Source organism: Bidens hawaiensis, unplaced genomic scaffold (genome assembly GCF_021521415.1).
Source record: "Bidens hawaiensis isolate Kalapana, Puna unplaced genomic scaffold, B.hawaiensis_p1.1 tig00042544_1, whole genome shotgun sequence".
Lineage (NCBI taxonomy): Eukaryota > Viridiplantae > Streptophyta > Magnoliopsida > Asterales > Asteraceae > Bidens > Bidens hawaiensis.
In genome coordinates, this window is record NW_027497547.1 from 119,515 (window position 1) to 144,520 (window position 25,006).

General features: G+C 38.4%; 1 protein-coding gene across 1 annotated transcript; it reads right to left on the reverse strand.

Annotated features, from left to right (window-relative positions):
* Positions 1-7,973: 7,973 nt before the first annotated feature.
* LOC143593705 (uncharacterized) lies at positions 7,974-8,900 on the reverse strand. The gene has a single exon (XM_077073256.1). It carries the CDS (start codon positions 8,898-8,900, stop codon positions 7,974-7,976), a length of 927 nt encoding a protein of 308 aa, XP_076929371.1.
* Between the last annotated feature and the right edge of the window lie 16,106 nt (positions 8,901-25,006).

The following is a 25,006-nucleotide window of genomic DNA, read 5'->3' on the forward strand; positions in this document are numbered from 1 at the left end:
ACGGAAAACTAACTGAGTTGACTTCGGATGGAGAAAAACGTCTACCTAGGTCTGAATCAAATTGTAGGCCTAACAAGCTAATGGATTGGATGACTTCAAGACACCGGTCCCTAAAGATGACACGACTAAGGATCGCTCGGGCTCACTGGATTACCTCTCGGTCTCACTCAACAAGCCTAAACTACTCAAAATTGGCTAAAACGACCAAACCGGGAAACAATTGCTAACGTGTTCTAATGCTAGATCACCTCTCGGTCTCACCAACACTCGACCCTAATGGCAATGAATACTACACAACCAAGGATAGAGGAACAATTCAACTTAAACCAAAATAGATCAACTAGTTGCTCAAACACCTAAACCTGACAAGAAACGAACTTGCTCTCGCGCAATCCTTATTCTAGCATGCAAAGGCAGTGAGACAACCCTAACTTCCTATCACCTCTCGGTCTCAAGGAAGGTGTTTAACCGCTGTACTTAATCCAAATAATCACGCAACAAAACCCTACGGTTGTACCTACCGCAAACAAACCCTAAACACAAAGTCTAGAATCAAACAATGCACCGATCAATCAATACAAAACTAATCAATCAACACACGGGGTTTATGCAATGAATCACTAAAATTTCCAGCCCTTAAACACAACCTATTTCATGTCTAAATCAAACTTTACAATAGCAATTCAAGTCTATCAATCAAACAATCCATAAAACCTATCAAACACTAACAAGAATCATCATTCCTAGGTAGAACTAACAAGTTTAGCCGAGAATCATTTTTGGACAGCAGCAAACTATTAATAAACACATCATTAATCCCATACCAAACATCTTAACAATCATCCAATGATCAACAATAATCAATAACAATTCAATCTCTCAAGTAATTGCAAAACAAATCAACAATTAAACAAGAAAATCAAAGTGTATGAACAATGAAAAAGATGTAAGGATATGGATGTTTCCGGGGCTGTTCTTGCTGTAAAAAACGATGGGGACCGAGGCTTGGTTCTTGTGTCTTCTTCCTTCCCTAGCCGACAAAACCTTCAAACCCTAAGCCGAAAAAAGATTTTTGCTCCTCCCTTGCTGCTGTGTTTCCTGCGATCGGCTGCTGTCCAGCAGCTAGGGTTTTTTTTATTTTTTATATATTATAATATAATGTAAGATTTGGGCCTCCATGATGCATACGGGCCGGGCCTTGAGTTGTTTACTTGAAAACGTATGCGTAAAAGGCTCGTAAACCTCTCCAAAAGCTCAGTTTCTTTCTTTCTTTCACCCAAAACCTACAACATGAATATAAAATATAATATAATACGTAGATAAAACGTGCGAAAAATACGTGTGTTATACAACACATCACCCCCCCCCCCCCCTTAAGAAGATCAGATTGACCCGGCTCCAGGATCGGGTCAAGAGTAGGACTTCTGTGCGGCAACCTGCAGGTAACTGAATGCGTAATATTCATGGACTCATGTTGTAAACATCTAACTTTTGTTTCTGAATCAACAGCTGTAGCTGCACCGCACCCGCCTTCCCAGCCTCCGGAGGTTTTGCAGGCGAGGGTTGGCGAGGATGTGCTTCCCAAGGATGCTGATATGCCGCCACCTGAGGTAGTGGTGGAAACTGAGGTTGTGTCTCCCAAGGATAGAACTGAGACTCCCCCAGTTTCCACAGGTGAAAAGGGGGAATCCTCCAATCCTTTATCTCAGCATCAGGGGGATTCTCTTTTTCGTCCTTCATGGAATCTTGGCCCAAACGCGCTTTTTACCTATCCGCGTGTGTGTCAAGAATTCTTTGAACATTGCCTCCCACCCTCTGAGTGTAACAGGATACACTCCCAAAATCAGGCTAGTTTAGCGCAAGCACTTAGCTATCATCTGGCTAATGTGTTGTCAACTAGTCGTGAGGTATTAAGGGTTGGGTGGTTGGGCAAACCGACCTTGAGCGCGCCTTTCAACGTATGATCGAAGCTGAAGCGGTGAGGGATGTTGCCCAGGCGGAGGCTAGGAAGAAAGAAGCTGCTCTCCTGACTGTTCAGGAGAAGAATAAGCGTTTGAAGGAGCGGGTAGCCGCTCAGGTCGAGTTTATTGCTGCCCGGGATGAGGAGGTTCGGAGACTTGCTTTCGAGGTCCAGGAGAAGGACGACCGCCTCGCATCCGTTACTGAAGAGAAGGTGAGTCTAGAAAAGGCCTTCACTGATGCCTCGAATGAACGACACTGGCTTCTTAAATTCGGCATCCCTAAGGTAAATATTTCAATTATCTGCGTCTTATGAGAATATCATGTTGATTCTTTCTTGGCCCAGATTGTCAGGCTCATCAAGGAAGGGCCTGAGCTTGGGGACTGCATAGCTGACTTGCTGGTCAGCTCGTCACGGGTGGGTCGCCAAGCTGGTTTCCAGGAATGGTACACCATGGATCGCGAGGGGCGTTCACCTGTGGAGTTTGAGCTTTAAGGCCAGGATTTTCAAAAGGAATATGACGCGCGGATGGATTATTTTGATAATCTTTCCTTTGACATCCTGAAGTATATAGAAGAGAACCGTCGCGAGCCTACTACTGTTGGTGAGCTGCGCCTCCATGTGAATAAGCTGCTCGCGGAAGCTGAGGGCAAGGAGGTCCCCCGCGATGAATAGAATGATAGTGTAGATTTATCAATGTACTTCCTTTCTTGTTTTGTAAACTTGTGTATATATGAAATGAAATTGTTCTTTTTCACTTGTGTTGAACTTCTCATTTTTAGTGTAGTTCTTTCTGTTCCTCGGGAAGGTTATTCAGATCGCTGATGACTTCCTATCTGATAACCCTTCCGCTTATATTTATGACTTGTCTTTTTCTTGTTCTGTGTTGTAACTTGCATTCCGATAATGTCTGACGTGTCAGCCAAAGCATTTAGTTTGTCACGTTACTGTAGAACTATTAGTTTGCCGATTATATTTGAGATTTGACAGGTGTGACAGGTCTGTACTGCGCAGAAAAAGGTCTGACAGCTGGCTCTCGCCGTACCTCGGGATTTTAAATTTTTTACTTTTGATTTTGGCAGCCTGACGTGTCACAATCTGATTGGAAGACGGTTGCGTTGTAGTGTTTCACGCGTTAAATGTTATCACTATATATATCCATCGATCCTTATTCGTCTTCCTTATTTTGTGTTGAAGAGCTGTATTAATCTTTGCCGGAGTTCCTAAAGTAACCATCTCTTCTCTTTTAAGAAATTTCTTAGCGACCATAGCTCGTTGTAATCCATATTTGGCCGGTTATATGGCGTCGACGAGATCTGATTATCAAACCATTGTCTCTGTCACCATTGATTGGGACGTCAAAGGGTTTCAGGACATCGTCAATGCTTATGGTATAGCTCTAGAATGGGAGCCAGAATTTCCGACTCCTGGTTCAAAGGCGAACTGATCTCCGGTGGGGAAGATGGCCGTGTTCGCCGAATTCCTTAGCTCCGGGAATCTCCGATTTCCGGTTACCCGGTTTCTGGGTAAGCTGATAACTGGTAATATGATTCATATATCTCAGCTTCATGCATCGGCGATGATGCGCATGCGCCATTTTGAATTTTGCTGCCGGGTGCATGGCATTATGCCCACCATTGACAAGTTCGGCGTGTTCTACCGTTTTCATGGTAGGGGTGGTCGATATGTTTGCCTTCCGACTGATCGGAAGGCTATTGCTGTGGATACACCTCTCCTGGACCCTCATTGGGCTAGGAAATTCTTTTGGATTCGGGAGGACGTGGTCCCGTCATCCATGTACTGGCATTCGACGGATCAGCCATTGCTTGCCCTGCCGTTCGTTGATCGTCCCGAAAGGCATGGGTGGTACCAACGATTGTCCCATACCCTTACTCCTATGCGTCCCATCCCTGAGTCTGCCCTTTGTGATGGCTGGGATGAGCCACCTGTGGCCTTATCCGAATGAGGTGCCATACTTCCAGAAGCCAGATGGATGTAAGTAAATTCGTAATATTTTCTAGGCTTATCCCGGTTTCTAACCTTGGTTTATTGTGCAGTTGGGGGTCTTCTACTGTCTGTTCTTCTTGTTGGTGTGCCTGGGGTTATGCACGTTGCTGCCCGCGATAAGAAGGAGCTCCCTATCCTTGACAAATCCAAGGATAGTTTTTTGTTTCCTCAACAAACCCGTCAGGAGCCTGTAGTCTCTGAGGGCTTGTTTGCGACAGGTAACTTGTCCTTGATAAGACCAAGGATAATATTCTGCATCCTCTCATTGGTTATTGAATGTATTTGTGATACAGCCTTTGATCGCAAGGTGAATGAACCATCCTCCGGAAACGTTCCGTTGGTGGTGGCTGGTGGAAAGCAGGAAATGGACTTTCCTCCTCCTCCTCCTCCGAAAGCGAAGAGGATTCGTCTTTGCTACCGTGTTGCAGTCGGCACTAAAGGTATCTCAGGTACTTTTCTATGGATTTGTGTTACTGTTTAGCTGCTTACTTGGCGGTTTGTTTTTGTGCAGTCCCTGTTATCCTCTTGGATTCTCCTCCCACTAAGAGTGACCCCAGCCGAATGTCCTCTGCTGGTATGGGGAAGTCTAGGGAGGGCTCAACTTCCTATGGTGCTCGGAAGTTGGAGTCACTGACTTTGCCTCCTGCTCATGAAACTGAGGAGCCTTCCGAGTGGGTGGTGGTTCCTCCTTCGCCTCCTCATGGATCCGAGAAGGAGGAGGGGGGCCACATTTTGAAGGGCGGGATTACCCGGCATGTCCCTGAATGGAATCTGACTCCTTCCTCGCGATTTTCTGACGGGGACGTGTGTTTTGATTTCATTCATGAGGGCGTGCCCCCTGCGGAGCGTGAGTATCAGCAGAACCGGTCCCGGGTATTTGTTGGTAATTCATATATATACCATCTGGCCAATCTGGTCTCCATGACCCAAAAGATATACCGGGACTGGAACTACATGGGACGGAACTGGGGTTCACAGGAGAACCTTTTGGAATAGCTCCGGGCGGAAAGGGAAAAATATCGTCTCACGGCTAACACTGAAAGGTGAAAGTTGAGAGATTCTGAATGGGCTCTTGAGCAGGAGAGGGAGCGGCAAGATGCCGCTGCTAAGGATTGGGAGGAGGCATGTCGGTGGCAGAATGCTGCACTCGAGGCCGCATGTGCTCTGACCCGTGCCCGTGAGGCTAAGCTTGCTAAGGCAGAGGAAGCCAAGCATGATGTTGAAGCTCGCCTTGTAGCTCAGGAATAAACTATCAGTACTCTTCATGCTGTCGTTGCTGAAAAGGATCAATTAATTGAAGACCTGATCAAGGAAAACACCAAGTACATTAGTGAGCAGGGCGCTCTGAAGTTAAGTGCTGAGGGAGCTTCTTCTGACTGTGCCTGGTTGATGCGGGAAGGTTTTCCCAAGGTATGGGTTTTCTTGTCTTTATCATAACTTGTAAGTTTATTTTGCTGATTCTTGAATCATTTTCGTAGGTTATCTCCCGTATTCACAAAGGAGATGAATTAGGAAACTGCCTTGCTGACCTTCTATGTGCATCAAGTAATTCGGGGCGTAAGGCAGGCTTCCAGGAGGGGATAACCTTTGCTCGGGAGGGGCGTCCCTTGGAGGAGTTTGGCCTTCAAGGAGTGGATGTGGATGGAAGTATGATGCGCAAATGGATGCTTTTGACCAACTGCATTTTCCCATCCAGGACGCTATCCAAAGTTTTGCTGAGGCGGAGGATGGCGTTCGCCAGCACCGCGACTATCTTCGTGATGAATAATTTTGTTGTATAAATTATTTTTCTCTTGTTCCTGTAATCTCTTTTTTGAATGTATATATGGCATGGATTTTACATTTTGTCTTCTATGAGTACAATATAAATGTGTGCGAGCTAAATCCATCATGTATCCAAAATATAGGATTAGGATAAGTATTGGCACGCAGGCCTATCCGTACAGGAACTAATATTCTAAGAAATTTTAAATTGGGTAATTGCGCAACTATATTCGTGTTAGTATCATTTCAAATAACGAAATTTGGTACGCAGACCGAAATAGCAGGCACGCAGGCCAGTAAGGGGGCGCTGATGTGCTAAAACTAGTTATTAATTTATTAGCTAAATAAACACTAATCTAGACATTAAGTAATAATTTTAGACTCTTAACTTAACTAAACTACTAACCGGCAAGTGAACCGGTTGACTCTAGTACAGCTAAATAAGTCTGGATATCGAACCCACGAGACTCTTTAAATTACGTAAACTAGCTAATTAGACTCCACTACAGACATGACTATTTATTTATTCTTATTGGGGGGTTTTACTAAAAAAACTAATATTAAATTAATCACTAAGACTTAAAGACGACTTAAACCTGGACTTAATTCAGATGATGACAAGCAACCACCTAGGCTAGAATCTCTAATGTATCAATTATCAAATAGTAAGAAAATGCATGTTATGGAACCGAGATCTTAAAATAATCACTTAAAGAAAACCTAAACACAGGACCCCTGACCCTTCTCAGAAGACACCAATGGGTTTCTAATAAGTTCTTAAAAACACCAGCTTAATTAGACTCGCTTACGGTCGCTAATTTATTTTATGACAAGTACCTCTATAAGAAATCCTACCTTACAGCGGAGAAATCAAAGGTAGTTTAAAGTATTCACTCGACTAGATAAACAAGGCTGAAAAATCAAACCTAGACGGACTCCTTACGAAGAACTAAATATAGCAATCTTAAACAACCAAGACTTATCATATAATCTATCACCTTTCAGCTATTTAGATTAGCAGCAGACTTAGTTCTATTCGATTTATTAATATTGTTCCTATGGTTTTATTACAAATAAACCATAAACTAGTCAAAAACACACAGTAGATGACCTAACAGAATCCTATCATATGACAGACAATCACTAAGGAAACCGTGAAACAATAAAACTCACCAAACAATCCTAAGCACACATATGCATCGAAGGGATAACAATAAACCTCTTACTTAATCATAAACCATAAACAAAAGCAAAATCCAAACTAAAATCCAACGTCAACAAAAGTTCATCATAAAGCCTAGGTGGTTTAGGGGTTTAGCCAACAACCATACTCAAGAACAAAACAAATAAATAAGGTTTAAAAACTGAATTCATAAAGAAAACAATAAAATCAAACCGAATAATAATGATGTTTGGATGAGCAGGTGCTGAACCCAAATGCTCTCTATTTGAACCAACGACTTTTTCTCTTCTCTCCTTGCTTTTCGGCTGCCTCGTCTTCTCCTCTAACTTCTGTAGGGCCGGCTCTCCCTTTTATTTCTTTTATTTCCTCATGGCAGGCTCTCCTTAATTCTTTTATTTCCTCATGGCAGGCTCCCTTTTAGTTCAAGAACCTATTTAAAACATGTTGTCCACCGCCTAATTTTATTTTATTGGGCCACGTTGGGATTGCCATATAAATTTGGTATAATCTATTTTGATGCAGCCCATTGCCTCTCGCCCGGATAATCTATTTTGACCTGGATAATGCCTATTCTTGTTCGTGTGGGAACACCTACAGCGTCCTGTGCCGTGGAAGGATTGGCGTTGAAGTCACCAATTGCCTTTTGCCCCAAGATTATGTCATGTTTTGATCTCGCGGGTAAGACGAGGAACTCAACGTCCTCGGTCCTTGTGTGAGTTCTGTCACTTAACGTAACCGGGAATGTTATGACCCCCTTGGGATGCATGACTTCATACCTGAACCCGGAGACTAGGGCGTGCACAGGCTTTAGCTTTGCCTTATCTTCATCGTCCAACTGTTCGAAACGTTGTTTATACATTATGTCGGAAGTACTTCCTGTGTCAAAGAAAACATACTGCGACCAATAATGACCGAACAGGGCCATGACGATTAGAGGTTGCTTCATGCATGGGCCTCCTTTTATTCTTGGAAAAATTAAGGGTTCGCTTTTCCACTCATCTTTATCCGCATTCGTCCGTTTAAACTTCCGAGCGTGTCCCCCCTGAATTATGTGAACATTCAAGTCTTTAATCTGCTTTTGCGAGGGCCCTTGTCTGCAGGAGTTGTATTCTTTTGTGGACCTTGTCGCACGTTTTTGAGTAAGTGTTCGAGTTTTCCGGACTTTATGGCGGATTCGATCTCATTCTTCAAGCTTATGCACTCGTTTGTATCGTTTCCGATATCTTCATGGAACATGCAGTTCTTGTTCGGATTCAAGTTTACTCGCTTGGTCAGCGGTTGGGGTTTCTTGAATTCGATGTTTTCTGTTGTCAGGATTTCTGACAGTGTTTTCTTCAAGGGGGTCCAATGTTGCCGGTTGGATTTGCCTGTTCTATCTTTCTGTTTTTGCCTGATCAGTGATCTGGCATCAAATTGATTAAATGAACTTTCCGGGGGCTGGATCCTTGACCAGATTGAACCTCTCTCCTCTTTTTTTGGCTGGGCGTTCCGAGATTCGTTCCTTGCAGATTGCTTAGGCGGCCGTCCTAGCAACTTTTTTGTTGCTGCAAAGACCTTGGCTGTGGACATGATTCTGTCCCAAGTCTGAGGCATGCCATCCCGGCCTGTCAAACATCTGACCATCTCTAGGATCTTTGCGTTTACTCGGAACGCTCCTCTTAACATGTTTTCACTGATTCCACCAATATTCAAGATTTCATTGTTGAATATGGTGATAAAGTTTTCCAGTGATTCATTGTCTCGGCGGACAACACTCAGGATTTCTGATGGGTCCCGAGTGTGCTTACGCTGCTGACTGAAATGCTGTGAAAATTTTGCTACCAAGTCGTCCCAGCTTTTGATTTGACCATCAGGTAGCTTCTCGAACCACTCTCTAGCTGCCCTAGTTAGTGTCAGTGCGAACATGTGACACCAATACGGTAGCATCCATCCGTTTACTCTTCCGACTGCTGTGAAGTTCAACAAATGATCGTTTGGATCGGTCATCCCATTGTATTTTCCTAAATTACTCGGGATTTTGACGTTTGTTGGGAAAGGAGCGGTGGCTATTCGCGGAATGAACTTCGACTTTTTCGCGAATGTAGCGGGGTGGTATGGTTAGGTGAAGTCTTATTCTGCATCGCTGAAGTATTCAGCATGCTTCACTATCGGCTTGGGTCGGCTAGAGGTTTCCCTACCATAGTCCCAGCTGCCATTACTCGTGTAATCTTCTTCTTGAAAGATTTCCTTCTGGCGGTTATCTCGTGGGGTTCTGTGAGATAGATTATGCTGAGTGTGGTAACTTCTTTCACGGATTTTTGCAAGTGATCGACCGGCTGATCTAGAGTTGTCTTCCAACTCCAGGTCTTGAGTGCGCCGGGTGCCGGCGGTGGAGACGGAGGTGGCGAGTCGTATGTCAGTGTTCTGGCTTGTATCTGATCCCGCCTTATTCTTCGCTCGTACTCTTCTTTTAGCCGCTATTTCTCTTGTTGATACCACTCTTCCGGGTTGAGAATGTTTTTACCAGATCTGGCCTGGTAAGTTCTCGTTTCGTCCCCGTCGTATCTGGGAAATTCTCTGGCTCCGTCTTCCAGAGCCGGAGTTTGAGTGGTCCATTGTTTCTCAGTGACTTTGTGCCTCAGGAACTCTCCGGCCCGGTCTTCCCGGATCGGGGTTCTGGTGTTTCTGCGAGGTGCAAAGTATTCAAACCTTGGAACTTCTCTGGTTCTATTTTCGAAACTCAGAGTTCAAGTGCTCCGGCGAAGGTCATCCGACACCTATCCTTCGTGGATTGGATCCTCCAGAATTTCAGTATGATGGAATCATGCCGGAGCAGCGGATGGCTGTTGGTTCTGAGTCACTTACAGATCACCGTGAATTGAAAAAACCGTGAAAAACCGTGAATCTAGCTAAAACCGGATGGCGCCAATGAAGAAACACTAAATCGAACTGGATAGTCCGATAGGGTATTTCCCCATATGTGAGTATTCTGAAATGTTATGAGAGCAGATCCAAGATAATGCCTGCAAAACAGAACACCGTTGAGTCTCGCTACGGGAAGGACAGAGTGGGGGTCTTCCCGTTACCACCCTCCGGCGTGAGAATCAGTACTGTATCTTAATCGCAAATAATACGAGTACCGGTATATTGCGTAAGGCTTGGGAGTGTGAATGAATACCTTGAAGAGATGATCTTCGTATTTATAGCCGGGGGTGTGGGAAGGTGATTGGTGGAGTTTTCACTGTCAAGTTATTCCCTTTATACCTGTCACACCCCAACCTAAGGCGGAAATGCTGGGGCGTGATCCGATTGCTCACAGCTCGAATATACTATCATATATAAAATGTGACAATATCTAATTAATTATTTAATTCAACTAATACACAATATTCAAATACAACAATACAATTCAAATAAATAAATACGATCAATTAAATTTAAGTTTGTCTTCAATATAACCCTAAGGTCTTTCTAAGTGTTCATTCTTCAACTCAGGCAACCCGCATATGCATAGAAAAGGGAGTTTTGGTCAACAACATATGTTGAGTGAGTTTACCATCAGTTTTGCAATAAAATAAGGATAATATAATAACTAAGCAAAACGTAATAAATGCGGTAATGAAATCAAACCATAGCAAGTAAGTTATCGATTAAACCATTGCCAAACGAATCGGGCGCCGGTAAATCAACCATGAGCAAATAAGAATAAGACCGTTGCCAAGCGAATCGGGCAGTGGTCATTAGAATGAGAACCCTGTCCAAGGGGATATGTCAAACGAATGAATACGATAACACATAAGCACATAGCAAGTAGATTTGATTAATCACACACAGTTACACGTTTGCTATTTTTGATATGTATGTATATATAGATATGTATGAATAGTATTATATACGCATATGTCCCCAAAGCGTTATGAAAATCGAGTAAAATAGGGGAATGATAAAACTCACCTGATCGATTAAGCCAAACGGGAATGTTTACGACAAGACACGATAATCACACTTGATATGATGAGTGAAATTATAAATGATACAATACGTATAACCATATGAGGATTTAGATATGATTTGAGTTACAATTATTGTTTTTATGTTACGATTGATCTCTACGGATTTTATTATTGTTTAATTATAGAAATCATTGTTTATTGTATAATCAAACTTACCAATAATTAGTTTAATAAATATAAGTTGAGATCTATTATAATAATAATTGTTTAAATATGTAATTATAGTAAAATTTATATCTTGGACTTCTTAACGAAAGCCGGTGGTAAAAATATATTTAATACGATCATGTTAAATACGTTTATTAGGATTTTGTTTAAATAATAATACATATATATATATATACCTATATATAAAATATATATCAAATAATTATGAGCGAATTTATAAAGACGTTTTTACAACAAGAACATAAATTTTAGCGCCGGTTTTTAATAAAATAATAATGATTTAGTAAGATATATATATATATATATATATATACATACACACATACGAAAACTTCTAACGAGATTATTTGACACGAAACGTTTAACTTTAGGTTGTCGGTTTAAAGAAAATATTGTTTAATTAATATTTAATATTAATTATAATATGTTATAAATTATTAAAATAAGTTAAAATAACTAAGGATAAAAATAACACTCAAAAACAGGCTGTCGAGGCTCGAAGACGCTACCTGTGGCCGGCACAGAAGACCTGAACACACACACACACACCAACCATGCGTGCTGGTGTGTTGTTTAAGAGTTAGAAACGATTCCTTATATACAGAACTTCAAAAACCCCCCAAATTGATTATAAAACCCTAGATTTTCAATCAATCAATCCGTTCATTATTCATTCAATTAGTGTTAGGGTTATAGTTTAACGACATTACAGGAACTGTATACTTGTTTTAATTACCTCTAATGATGATGAAATCTGGGAGAACGGCCAACCAACAGTTGCGGCTGGAATTGAAATCAATCAAAGGTTTACGGCCAATATTTATACAATTAAGGTTAGGGGTTTGAGTCGTCGGGTTATATGGATGGTGCAGATGCGAGGAATTATGTTATAATTCATCTTAAGTTATATATTTGATTTAGTTTAAGTCAGCTTACAAACAAATCAATTACGCGATTGTTTTGATCTTGTTTTCCTAATTAGTTACGACGGTTAAGCTGATATTAGTAAGTTTAATAAGAAAATTGATTCAATTCCTAACTTAGATCGTTAATTAAGGCTCAAGTTGTAACACCCCAACCCAGAACAGGCTGACGTGTCACTATTACAGATATCATAAACCAAACACAATCCGTTTTAAAGAAATAAAGAGAATCCAAAGGCAACCAACGAGTCAAAACAAACCGAAGAAATTCTTTAGTCCAATTTATTAAATGCGAAAAAAAATAAAAGTCTTTATTCTTGAGCTTCATTTTACTCTCATCATTGATTTCCTGGATTACCTGCCGACAAAATAAGACAAACACAAACAAGAAAACACGGCTGAGCCAAAAATTGCCCTGTAACGGATAGAACAATAGTGCATGTAAAGATGAACTTACGAGAAGCAAAAGGAAATAGAACTGACATTAAAACCATAACTAAGGCAATTGAAAATAATACGGATACTGAAGGAAAACTGATGCAGATGCTAATACAAAACATAACCAAATTATTACAGAAACCGAATCAGATACTTAACTATAATCATAAACATATACATAAATAGATACAGAAACATATATCAAACTACACGATAATAGTATATTAACAAAAATAAGTCGTGTAAACAGAAGCACCCAGAGCCAGAAACAGAGGGGTACACAGCTAGCTAGTCCATGCACCTATGAGATGGTACGTGTGGCGTACACGCATTGTTCCATCCCCCAGAAATCAGAAATCAGAACAGAACTAGGATCGATCCATACGCCCCTAAGTGGCCCTAATACTCCACAAGTACTAGTTAGAGACGCCGTGAACTTTAATTACGCACTGTCACGATAAGTGCCATGTCGTTGATGCCCCAACGACAAGTCAGAAAGTGCTCGGGTAACAGAGTACTAAAGCTAAAAGCATATAATTAAATATATTCAAACGGGAACATGCAACAAAGAGTACAAACTATATGATCTATTGCATGCTACAAAAATATATTATATATAAATAACTAAACTCAAATGTAACTGACGCTAACGAAAATCCGTACTACAAAGTAACGGATAAGAGTCACTGCTAAAAGTGAACGAAAACAGAGACCGTACTACGAAGTAACGGAATATAAATAATACTATGAGAGAAAGAAACCAGAAACCGTACCTTAATTTAACAAAGTAAAAGTAATCAACTAGAATAGTTTTCAAGTCGCGTTAACACCTACATTAAAAGTTGAAAGCAAGCAACTAAGTACCAGAGGTTCACAACTAAACACAAGATTACAATTTATACGTATTCTAATTTAGTTCTTAGGTTGTTCATTCGTTGGGTTATGAGAATTCCGGCATCTAGTTTGAAAAACCAACTTTTATAATATAACTCTTCGTTCTTTCCCAACCTCTTTATATATATATATATATATATATATATATATATATATAGACACATATGGATTTGTTAAATCAATAAATCAATAAAAGGGTTCAAATTTGGTAAAACAACAAACTCATATTTGTCTTGTTGCAAAAAGAATTATAAGTATAGTATTTTTATAATAGTCATTAACTATTTGTTAAAAATTTATATTTGCATGTACAACACTTACGAACTGATGTTGATCAAACGGAAACACAACTCAAGAGTCTGGCCATTTATTTTTATATTTTCATCAAAGATTACGGACTTTCTAATTGCCGGAAACGAATCAGAACCCAAGCACCATTAAACCATACCGGCTAAACGACAAACGATTAACAAAGACGACCATTACCTTCGCAACTGAACAGCACTGAACGTATCGAGGAGCGAGAGCGGGCGGCGGGAGTAAGCGAACACGTGATGACAACCGTCTTCACTAAAATAGGGAGGTCGATGGTGGTGTATCCCCGGAAGTTTGCAGAACGGTGGTGGCGTACGTCGTCGGTATCTGAAACTAATACGGCGAAAAGGAACAACTCAGATTTGCTAGGTGGTCGATGAGTGTCTCCGTTTTCCGGTGACGGTTCCCAGGGCGGCGGTGGTGGTGTGATACGGTGGTTAAACAGAAGCACAATCAGAACCGGTGGTGGGTTTCGTGAGTTGTAAATAAGGGATTTAGGGGGGTTTTAAAGGCTCCCATGATTTGAGGTGGAAACGTAAATCATGTTACTAATCTCTGAAATTTGTTGGCATGCATGGATAAGGATTGAGGTTTCAAATTTTATATTAATCCACTGGACTTTTGACCAAATATATGATTGCATATATTATATTATAATGCTATTAGTTTACTTGTATCATATTTCAACGTAAATGCTAAGGATAGAAAAATATGTATATCAATAGTATTCAAATAGAACTTCTATTATTCTAGAACTAAAAAATATTATAACTATTATAAATTGGTTATCTCAGATGGATTTTGGGTTATTATACAAGTAATCTAAACGGGTCACGAATTTGGGAATATGGATATGGGTTAACGGATTTGGTAAATGAGTTGTGAAATTAATATGGAAAACTTGCACTTTTGTCCTTGAAAGTTGTAGGAGGAAACAATGAAGGTTCAAAGTTTAGTTTTGGGTTAGAATTGTACATTCCCTAAAGATAAATATATATTAAATAAATATAGATTGTAAAATGATTTCTCGATAAACGTGCCATTTTTTAGTGATAAAATTTCCCGAATATAAAATGGGTCGGGTTATAGATGTAAGTGGTATGCGGAAAACCCGAGTTATTACAGTCTTCCATACTTTAGGAAATTTCGTCCTGAAATTAAGGAAAACCAAAACATCATCGTCTTGAAAATAATTACACTTTCAACGAAAATATCATAACATAGAACTTATAATTACCGAAGCAACGATTCAAATGACAATCCGATAAGGGCACTTATATATAGGATGTACCAGCGGCGTATCCACCATGTCCTTATCATCTAATCATTAGTACCGTTACCCTAGCTACCTTAGGTTCTAAATCATGACACACAATTTTACGTATTATGATTTCAATGCGAGGATTTGAATACTTAAGTTCTGGACCATAATTACTCTTGTCGTTGGATGGTCCGCATAACTCGTTTAACCGTGTTGGTTATAAAACGTTTTAAATAAATTTTTTTAAGAGAAAACAATTGTTTTAAAAATTCTAAATATAGTTTCAAATGATAATTAATAAAATTTCTTAGTTTAATTAATAAAACCGTGAGATTTCAAAAATCTCTTTTGCTTTTAAAAGTAAAATTTTGAAAATTGAAGAAAATAGATTTGGTGATTTAGGCGTTATTAAAATAATCGAGAATAAGGTAATAAGATAGAGATACAAGATCCTAATAGTTTAATTTTGATAAAATAAACTTTATTCATGGAATGAAATGCTTAAATAGTTCAAATTGAAATCATCAAATGTCGCGAACAACTAAAGAGTCGATACAATGCAATAACGAAAAGATAAGATAACTTAAGATAGGAAAGCAACAAAAATCTTCAGAGTCTTCAAGCATCTTCAGTTACGTTAGATGTGATTCACTTGACTTGGAGCACCTGAGGTAGTGGATCCATAATAACTCGAGCAGCTGTTGCAGGTGGATTGGGAATGGTTTGGGTAGGTTGAGCTTGAAAATACGACACTAGTGAAGTTTGGGTGGTGTAGGCTTGATAAACTTAAACTTGCGGATACGGGTTTTGATAAGGTGAAGCTAAGTAGGAGGGATCTTGGTTGACAGGAAGAGTTTGGAGAGTGTAGGAGTTATGGGTTTGGACTTGGTAAGCATTGGTGGTGTAGTAGGGTGCAGTTCTATCTAGAGATTGGTGAACACGGGTTCGGTGAGGGCATATATTGCTAAAATGACTAGGATCTCCACAATGGTAGCAAGCACGGGTAGTAGGAGGTTTAGGATTAGATGGTGTACGACAAACATTTTCAAGGTGACAATAACGATTGCATTGGGTGCATAGACGGCACAAGGATTGGGTCGGATGATGATAGTTATGAGTAGAGCATAACGGGAAAGATCCGGTATAGGGTTTCTTATTAGGAGTATGGCTGGAGGGTGAAGGCGTGGTTTGGCTAGCAGAGTTGAACTTACGTTTGTGACGTGAGGAGTTGTTATTGCGCGAAGTGGGTTTGGGTTTAGCCTTAGCATTAGTTGAGGATTTGGCTTTGGAGTTTTCAGAGGTAGGGTTAGAGTCCGTGTGAGGTAGAGTTCCATCTTCAACAAGGTCATCGGGGCATGAGGCAGCAAGAGCAATAACTTTCTTGAATTCCTCCCATGGCATACTCGTAGCAATCCCAAGCATAGCGGCAACAATCTCCTTAGTGATCCTAGCACTCAAACGGTGATCACAGGCAGCCGACGGAAGACGTTGATTACGACTATGATTTCCTAAGAAAGACATTATACGAGGACCAAGGATGAAAATGTGTAAGATGACATGTAAGTTGTAGGAATGAGTTGATATGAAATAGTGGGGATGCGTATGTGTATGTATGTATATGAATTAGTACTATTGAAGACTCGAGGACGAGTCAAGAATTAAAATAATATGTATGAGTTTGAACCATTTAAGTAAATAAACAATATTTTTATAAGATTTTCCAAGAATAACATAATTAAGCATATCAAACTAGTTGACCTCCCATGAGCTTTCCATGGCAATTTGAATGGCCCAAATAAATAAACAACATAAAGTTTGTGAATTGGCCTTCCATGAGCGTTCCATGGCAATTTGATGGCCCAATTCAAATAACGAGTAATAAACAACTGAGTTGTTCGGCCCATGAGCGTGTACATGGCATTTAACTGACCTAACCACTTAACGAATTATCAAATCAATGGAGTTGTTCGGACCATGAGCGTTACATGGCATTTAACCGACTCAACTAAATATCGAATCAACGAATCAAATATAAGTAGGTGGTATATCTCGGGAACCACCCAGGACGATACGTTCCAACCAAAAAAATCAAATCCAAAATGATTTAAGAAATGAATAGTTGGGGTGCCCATGGATTTCCATGGATTTTTCACCCAACTAAGCATTTAAAATAATTTAAAACACAATTTGGAAGTATAACCATTTAACCGGTTATGTTTACCACGTAACTGTTTAGCCGATTACATGTACAACTTGAAGTTATGTGATTGTACGAGATTTGTCATACCCCCACGCTTCAAGGTGAAAGAACAAAACAAAACACGGGAATTCTTAAGGAATTTCCCACAATAAAAGATAATCTACCAAAAATTAAGAGGATTTAAAAATATTTTGAAAATTGAGGCGTAACCTCGGAATTTGTGTGTGCAACAAATAAACAAGATAAACACAATAAAATAATTAATCTAAGCAAGTTGTAAACAATTTATTAAATAGCACATAAGGCAATTCAGATAAGCACGTATAAGGTTCCTAACATATGTCTAGGACCATTTCTAACGGCCTATCTTATAACCTTCGGCTCTTATACCAATCTGTCACACCCCAACCTAAGGCGGAAATGCCGGGCTTGATTCGATTGCTCACAGCTCGAAGATACTATCATATATAAAATGTGACATATCTAATTAATTATTTAATTTAAATAATACACAATATTCAAATACAACAATACAATTCAAATAAGTAAACACAATCAATTAAATTTAAGTTTGTCTTCAATATAACCCTAAGGTCTTTCTAAGTGTCCATCCTTCAACTCAGGCAACCTGCATACGCGTAGAAAAGGGAGTTTTGGTCAACAACACATGTTGAGTGAGTTTACCACCAATTTTACAATAAAATAAGAATAATATAATAAATAAGCAAAAAGTAATAAATGCGGTAATGAAATCAAACCATAAGAATAAGACCGTTGCCAAGCGAATCGGGTGGTGATCAATAGAACGAGAACCCTCTCCAAGGGGTTATGTCAAACGAATGAATACAATAACACATAAGCACATAACAAGTAGATTTGATTAATCACACACAATTACACGTTTGCTATTTTTGATATGTATGTATATATAGATATGTATGAATAGTATTATATACGCATATGTCCCCAAAGCGTTATGAAAATCGAGTAAAATAGGGGAATGATAAAACTCACCTGATCGATTAAGCCAAATGGAAATGTTTACGACAAGAAACGATAATCACACTCCTCAACAAGAATCCTAATTAAATGATATGATGAGTGAAATTATAAACGATACAATACGTATAACGATCTTAGGATTTAGATATGATTTGAGTTACAATTATGGTTTGTATGTTACGGATTTAACGATTGATCTCTACGGATTTTATTATTGTTTAGTTATAGAAATCATTGTTTATCGTATAATCAAACTTACAAATAATGAGTTTAATAAATATAAGTTGAGATCTATTATAATAATAATCGTTTAAATATGTAATTATAGTAAAATTTATATCTTGGACTTCTTAACGAAAGCCGGTGGTAAAACTATATCTAATACGTTTTATCATGTTAAATACGTTTATTAGGATTTTGTTTAAAAGAATAATAATAATAATAACACATACACACATACATACATAAATATATATATCAAATAATTATGAGCGAATTTATAATGACGTTTTTACAACAAGAACATAAATTTTAGCGTCAGTTTTTAATAAAATAATAATGATTTAAAAAGATATATATATACATATATATATACGAAAACTTGTAACGAGATTATTTGACACGAAACGTTTAACTTTAGGTTGTCGGCTTAAAGAAAATATTGTTTAATTAATATTAAATATTAATTATAATATGTTATAAATTATTAAAATAAGTTAAAATAACTAAGGATAAAAGTAACACTCAAAAAAAGGCTGCCGAGGCTCGAACACACTACCTGTGGCCGGCACAGAAGACCTGAACACACACACACCAGCCATGCGTGCTGATGTCTCAGTTGTTTAAGAGTTAGAAACGATTCCTTATTTACAGAACTTCGAAAACCCCCAAATTGATTATGAAACCCTAGAATTTCAATCAATTAATCCGTTCATTATTCATTCAATTAGTGTTAGGGTTATAGTTTAACGACATTACCCGAACTGTATACATTTTTTTAATTACCTCTAATGATGATGAAATCCGGGAGAACGGCCAACCAACAGTTGTGGCTGGAATTGAAATCAATCAAAGGTTTACGGCCAATCTTAATACAATTAAGGTTAGGGGTTTGAGTCTTCGGGTTATATGGATGGTGCAGATGCGAGGAATTATGTTATAATTCATCTTAAGTTATATATTTGATTTAGTTTAAGTCGGCTTACAAACAAATCAATTACGCGTTTGTTTTGATCTTGTTTTCCTAATTGGTTACGACGGTTAAGCCGATATTAGTAAGTTTAATAAGAAAATTGATTCAATTCCTAACTTAGATCGTTAATTGAGGCTCAAGTAATCTAAACGGGTCACGGATTTGGGCATATTGATACGGGTTAACGGATTTGGTAAATGGATACGGGTTAACGGATTTGGTAAATGAAGGTTCAAAGTTTAGTTTTGGGTTAGAATTGTATATTCCCTAAAGTTATAAATATATATTAAATAAATATAGATTGTAAAATGATTTCTCGATAAACGTGCCATTTTTTAGTGATAAAATTTTCCGAATATAAAACGGGCCGGGTTATAAATATAAGTGGTATGCGGAAAACCCGAGTTATTACACTACCTGAATGGACACGTGTCGAGCCTTTGTTGGGTGTGATAGCCTGGACCCATTTACGGGACAGTCATTATCTGTGCTCATCGTGGGATGACCATTACGTGTCCAGGTGTCATCTTTCCGTTGGCTGATGTCGCTATCAGGTGGTATTAAGAGGATCTTCTAGAAATAGTTTGTTACAATTGCTCTTCCATATCACGTGGGGATCATACGTGTGATGAGTCCCTTGAGTTGTTTGTGGATTCCCTTCGCGGATGCTCGCGTGGCTGTTCGCGGGTTATGATGGAGATCCATAAAGCGTGTCTTGGATTATGGATGGCTTTACCAGTCCACGTGTTCCTTGCGCGGATGTCTTTCGACGATCCGCGGGTTGTATAAGGGATCCGTGGGTGGCGGATGCCTTCTGACTATCCGCAGGTCGGATAAGGGGTCAGTGGGTAGTTTTACTACCTTCCCTCTATTGTTTCATACCAATAACTTCTTTTTGCCTGGACAAATGAACTGTTTCAACTATCCAAGCTAAGCGTATTTAGGCATTCTCAAATCCAAATTGGAATTAAAAGAATCCAGCAAATCAACTTGAAAAAGTTCAAAATTAAATTGGACACCTTACCAAAATGTATCAGCCAAGCTTTAACATACAACTAAAAACAATGGAGCATAACAATAGTAAAGAACTAAAAAGAATGAAGCATAACATCGGGCAACTTTAGAAGTAGTACTTTAGAAGTAGTAACCATGCTGATGCTAATTGTGGATGTCATTGGAATTTCAATGAACTGAAGTGAAGCATTAATTCATATTTGTTAGAAGTTAATTCCAGACCAGAAAATTATAGCCTCAATCATATTATTGAAGAGTTAATCAATCAAATCATACACAATAAGTTGCAAATCAAACTACAAGTGACGTCACCTGTCCTTGGAGGGTATATATATCCTTGGCTGAGCCAATTTATTTGATATTCAATATTCACGTGTTTGCTAGGGTTCGAAATTAGAATAATAATCTGTGGTAAAAGAGCTTAACGTACCAGTATAGGTGTTAAGAGATGGCCGAAAATCGGATCGATTCGCCGAAGGCGAAATGATTATGATTGATGAGAGAAATCTCAAACGGTGTGTACTGTGTAGGTTGTGACGATCCACATTTGGTGGAAACTGAGATAGTTAAAAGGCCGTGTTAAACCGTCGATTGATGATGTCTTGAATGATTGTAACGGATGGTTTGAATGATTATATATTGAATGATTGTATTGAGTGCGTCGGATTGTGAACCTTGGTCGGGAATTTGCTGGAGACGTTAATAAGCATTTAATTTTACGACGTCTTATGGAGAGAGAGTATAGGAAGATGAAAGGTTGTCTATATGTATTATCTCTATTATATTATTACGGAGGAGTGATGGACAACATTGTCATTTCGCAATTGAAGGTCAGGGACAAAACCGACAATAAACAATTGGGCAGAAAAAGTAATTTGCCAACCCCTCGATTCGTTCTTCAAGCGTTCGGTGCAACTTTCTAATGCATGAATTCAAGGGTAAAATAGGAATAGAACATACATATTTGCAAATATTACAAATGTAGGATTATATACGTATAAAGAGATAATAATAGAATAGAAGAAGATAGATATGCATGGATGGATATATAGGACGGTGATACATAATAACATATAATAAATATATAGATAGATGATATAATAAATACTAATGAATAATAATAAGTGCACAACACCTTGAATGCATATATGAATGGCGATTTGCTTCAGATTACCATCCATCTGTTTCAATTGATTACGCCTTCAATTCACATCCATTCCCTTCAGTTGCAATAAAAAATCGAAACCCTTCCTCCAACCCTTCATGGCTCCTATTAATTCCTTCAATGAATTCCGACTCTCCCATTCACAAAATTAAAACTCATTAATGGTAGGCGGTTTCTCTTCTATGCTATAAATATGGTCGATTTTCGCTCTCACAATACCTCATCGCCTCTCACTCCCTACAATAGATGTAAGTGTTCCTACTATTGTTATTCACGCTTTTTTGCTTTCATTCATTTGTTCTGTTATGTATGTTATTGCAGATGTTGAACGGCTGCCGGAAATTTTATTGTAACCTGGATATTTTATTGTAACCTGCATATTTTATTCAGATTATAGATTAGGTTAATGGAAATTCTATTGTAACCTGGATATTTTCTTCAATTGAAATTGAGTTGCTAATCTGTTCACTGCATGTTAATACCTTGGGCCAAACTCTTTTTTGTTACATAACAATGGTTTTGCTTTGGTTGGAAATTTTTAATATTACTTATACAACTACAACAGAACCATTTATTTCATGAGCAACATTTCCAGTTCTGCATATGCAAGTTTTGACTATTAAAAGTCAAACTGTCTTTGCATGAAACGTTGTAACATTTACATAATGATTTCAGGTGTTTGATATTACACATTTCGCCTCACGTTTTGAGGCCACATAAAATACTTATAGTAAAAGGGTACTAAAATATAGGAGAGGTGTCACACCCCGACTAGTACAATGCGGAAGCGTAAAACGGGAATGTAACAGACACCTCCTGTATCAACACATTGTTTATAAAGAAACATTACAAACTAATTTACAATATATTACATTTCTTTGTTCTATCATTGTTTTACAGTCTAGGTGATACAAACAAAATTTGTTCGTTAACTAAACGTTCTTACTACTAACACCCTTGCCTCTATTCACATAGTATCAACCACACACCTTGGGCAAGTAACAGATCACCAAATCATTCCAATTTAGATACACCTGAAAAGCAGTTTAAAACGGGTCAATTACTAGAGTTGGTGAGTTTCACGAGTTTCGAGAAAACAGTAATGAGTATTCACAAGTTAACACTTGTAATGATGAAATAAGTATGTATGTATGTATGAATGCAAATGATGTAATTATGCTAAGCTACAGTGAAGCCTTGACTGTATGTGCTGCGTGCATCCATTTCCCACGCTCAATCAACCACTGTGGCCCCTTTCCGCCCACAACATGCCCCGGTAGCTATGTCTAACACTACATAGCCTGTTTGTATAAATATGGTCATGTGCAAACGGCGCTATGTGACACGGCAACCAGGCCGATTCCGTTTGGGTTTGTCAAACCAATAGTACTATTCACAAGCCACCGGCTCGAAGTTAATCACTGTGATCGTGGGGACTTTCGTGTGTTAGCACTTAGATAATTCACATCAATACATGTTTCAGGTATGTATATGTAATCAAACATGCTTTTCACCCCAAAAGTTCATAAAATAGTTTAAAAGTGGGGTCATGAAACTCACGGTTTAGTCGATAATCAGTACTGTATCAGCTCGTGGTTTGTTCGGTCCGCTATCAGTAGTTCCTATAATCATATTAATATTTTAATATTATTATAATCTCAATACTAAATTGGGCTGTATAACTAATCTGGGTGTAGCTGGAACGCCCAGAAAGTGGCAATAGGCTTAGGTTGTGATGTTGTTCAATGTCTAATACTTAAAACTGAACTTGGCTCAGATTCCCGTTTTCCCAGCTGGGCCAAGTTGTTCGTTTACACGTTCAGAAAACAGTTATGGGAAACTAAGTTTGGGTAAATGTATTGGTTAACAAAATGATTAAGTTATAAAGAAAAATCACATACTGGGGTCCCGGATTAGCCACGGGGCCCGTTTCCGTTTATTCAGTTTGATTTAAGAAGAAACGCGCACAATCCATCCGGATTGTCCAGGTTTCTCATAGAAAAGTTCATTTTTACTTAATTAGTCCAAAAATATGATTTTTGATCACTCTGGGTGTTTTGATATTCCCGCAGGTTCGTTAGTCGCGAACTTGCCGGTTTTTATAAAAACAGAATTTGTTTAACATTTAAATTAGCATAATTAATTAACCGTTAATTATTAAATTATGAAAATTTAGCCACTTATCAATTAAAATATGTAGATTTTTATAAAATTATTTCTGGAATTATTTACTGATTTATTAATTTACAAAAATTCATTTTATCAGCTATATTTTGCCTGAAAATCGTCCGTTTACCCCAAACAATTTCCAAAAATTCCACAAAAATTCCTGAATTCTCAAATCATGTTCCAAATCAACCTGTATCAATTCCAGAATGTAAAAAGCTCTTGCAATATTCTTTTCGGCCCAAATTCGGCTATAAAAATTCACACGAACGCATATAAGCAAAACATCTTTAAACTTCTTCAAATGATCCTAAAATTCATATGTGATCAAAATACATCAAATCAGAGTTCCAAGAAAAATTTCATAATTTTTGAAGTATTTTAGCTATTTTTCCCAAATAAACGTCCCAATTCAGTAATAAATTCGCCAAATATTCTCGAATGGTTAAAAAATTACCAAATTTGAATAGGGACTCATTGACATGGTCCCTTATGTCCCTGAAAAATTTCAAGGCCTAATAATATGCACACCACAACCTTAACCTAAATAGCCCGTAAGCGAGTGTTTTGGCATTACCTTAGCGGGTTTGGCTCGTTTCCGACTTTTTAATCAAGTTTTCAGGTTCTTGTGCTTCTAAGCAAGCTAGGTACAAGTCCTATATCACTAACCAAGCAATTTTCATCAACATAACAGCCCTTAACTTAGGGTTTCGGCTAGTGCACAAAAACGAACTTTTGAACCGTAAAAACGTTGTTTCAACCTTTTAATCCGTGTTTATTGCCTATAAAACTATCAAAACAGGTTCCTTACTATGTGTATGATCAAAACATATTTATGGACCATTTTTGGGATTTTTACGTGGTTAGGAATGATTTTTAGTAATCAAGACATGTTTTTATGGTATTAATTAAGGTTAAACAAGTACAAAAGCTACTTATTTAAGCTCCTTACCTTAGGGTTTGAAGGGTTTCTGGAAAATCAGGTTTAGAGCTGCTTGGACCTCAACTTCTTATCAACTAAAATGAATAATCAAGCTTGTGGAATAAGTTTTATAAAAAATGAGGGTGGGGTGGCGGCTGCGGCCGGGATTCCTTATGGGCCCATGTTGGGCTGTTTTCTCAAGCCCAAATACGAAAAGCGCAGTCCAAATTTAGTTCGGGTTCGGTTTTTGGCACGAAAAACTTATCGGGTGCATTAAACAGCGCGAAAACGAGTGTTTTTCGGCTAGTTTTGTGTAAAATTATAAAAACATACTATATGTTTGTAAAAATCAAAAATATTTTCACGGATCGCTTAAAACATTTCAAATAAGTGTTTGGTAAGTCTTTTTCGGCTTAACGGATGATACAATGCTTGGTTTA

Bases quoted from the DNA above. Each gene is read 5' to 3' on its own strand.
- LOC143593705 (XM_077073256.1), bottom strand. From the start codon at position 8,900: ATGACCGATCCAAACGATCATTTGTTGAACTTCACAGCAGTCGGAAGA.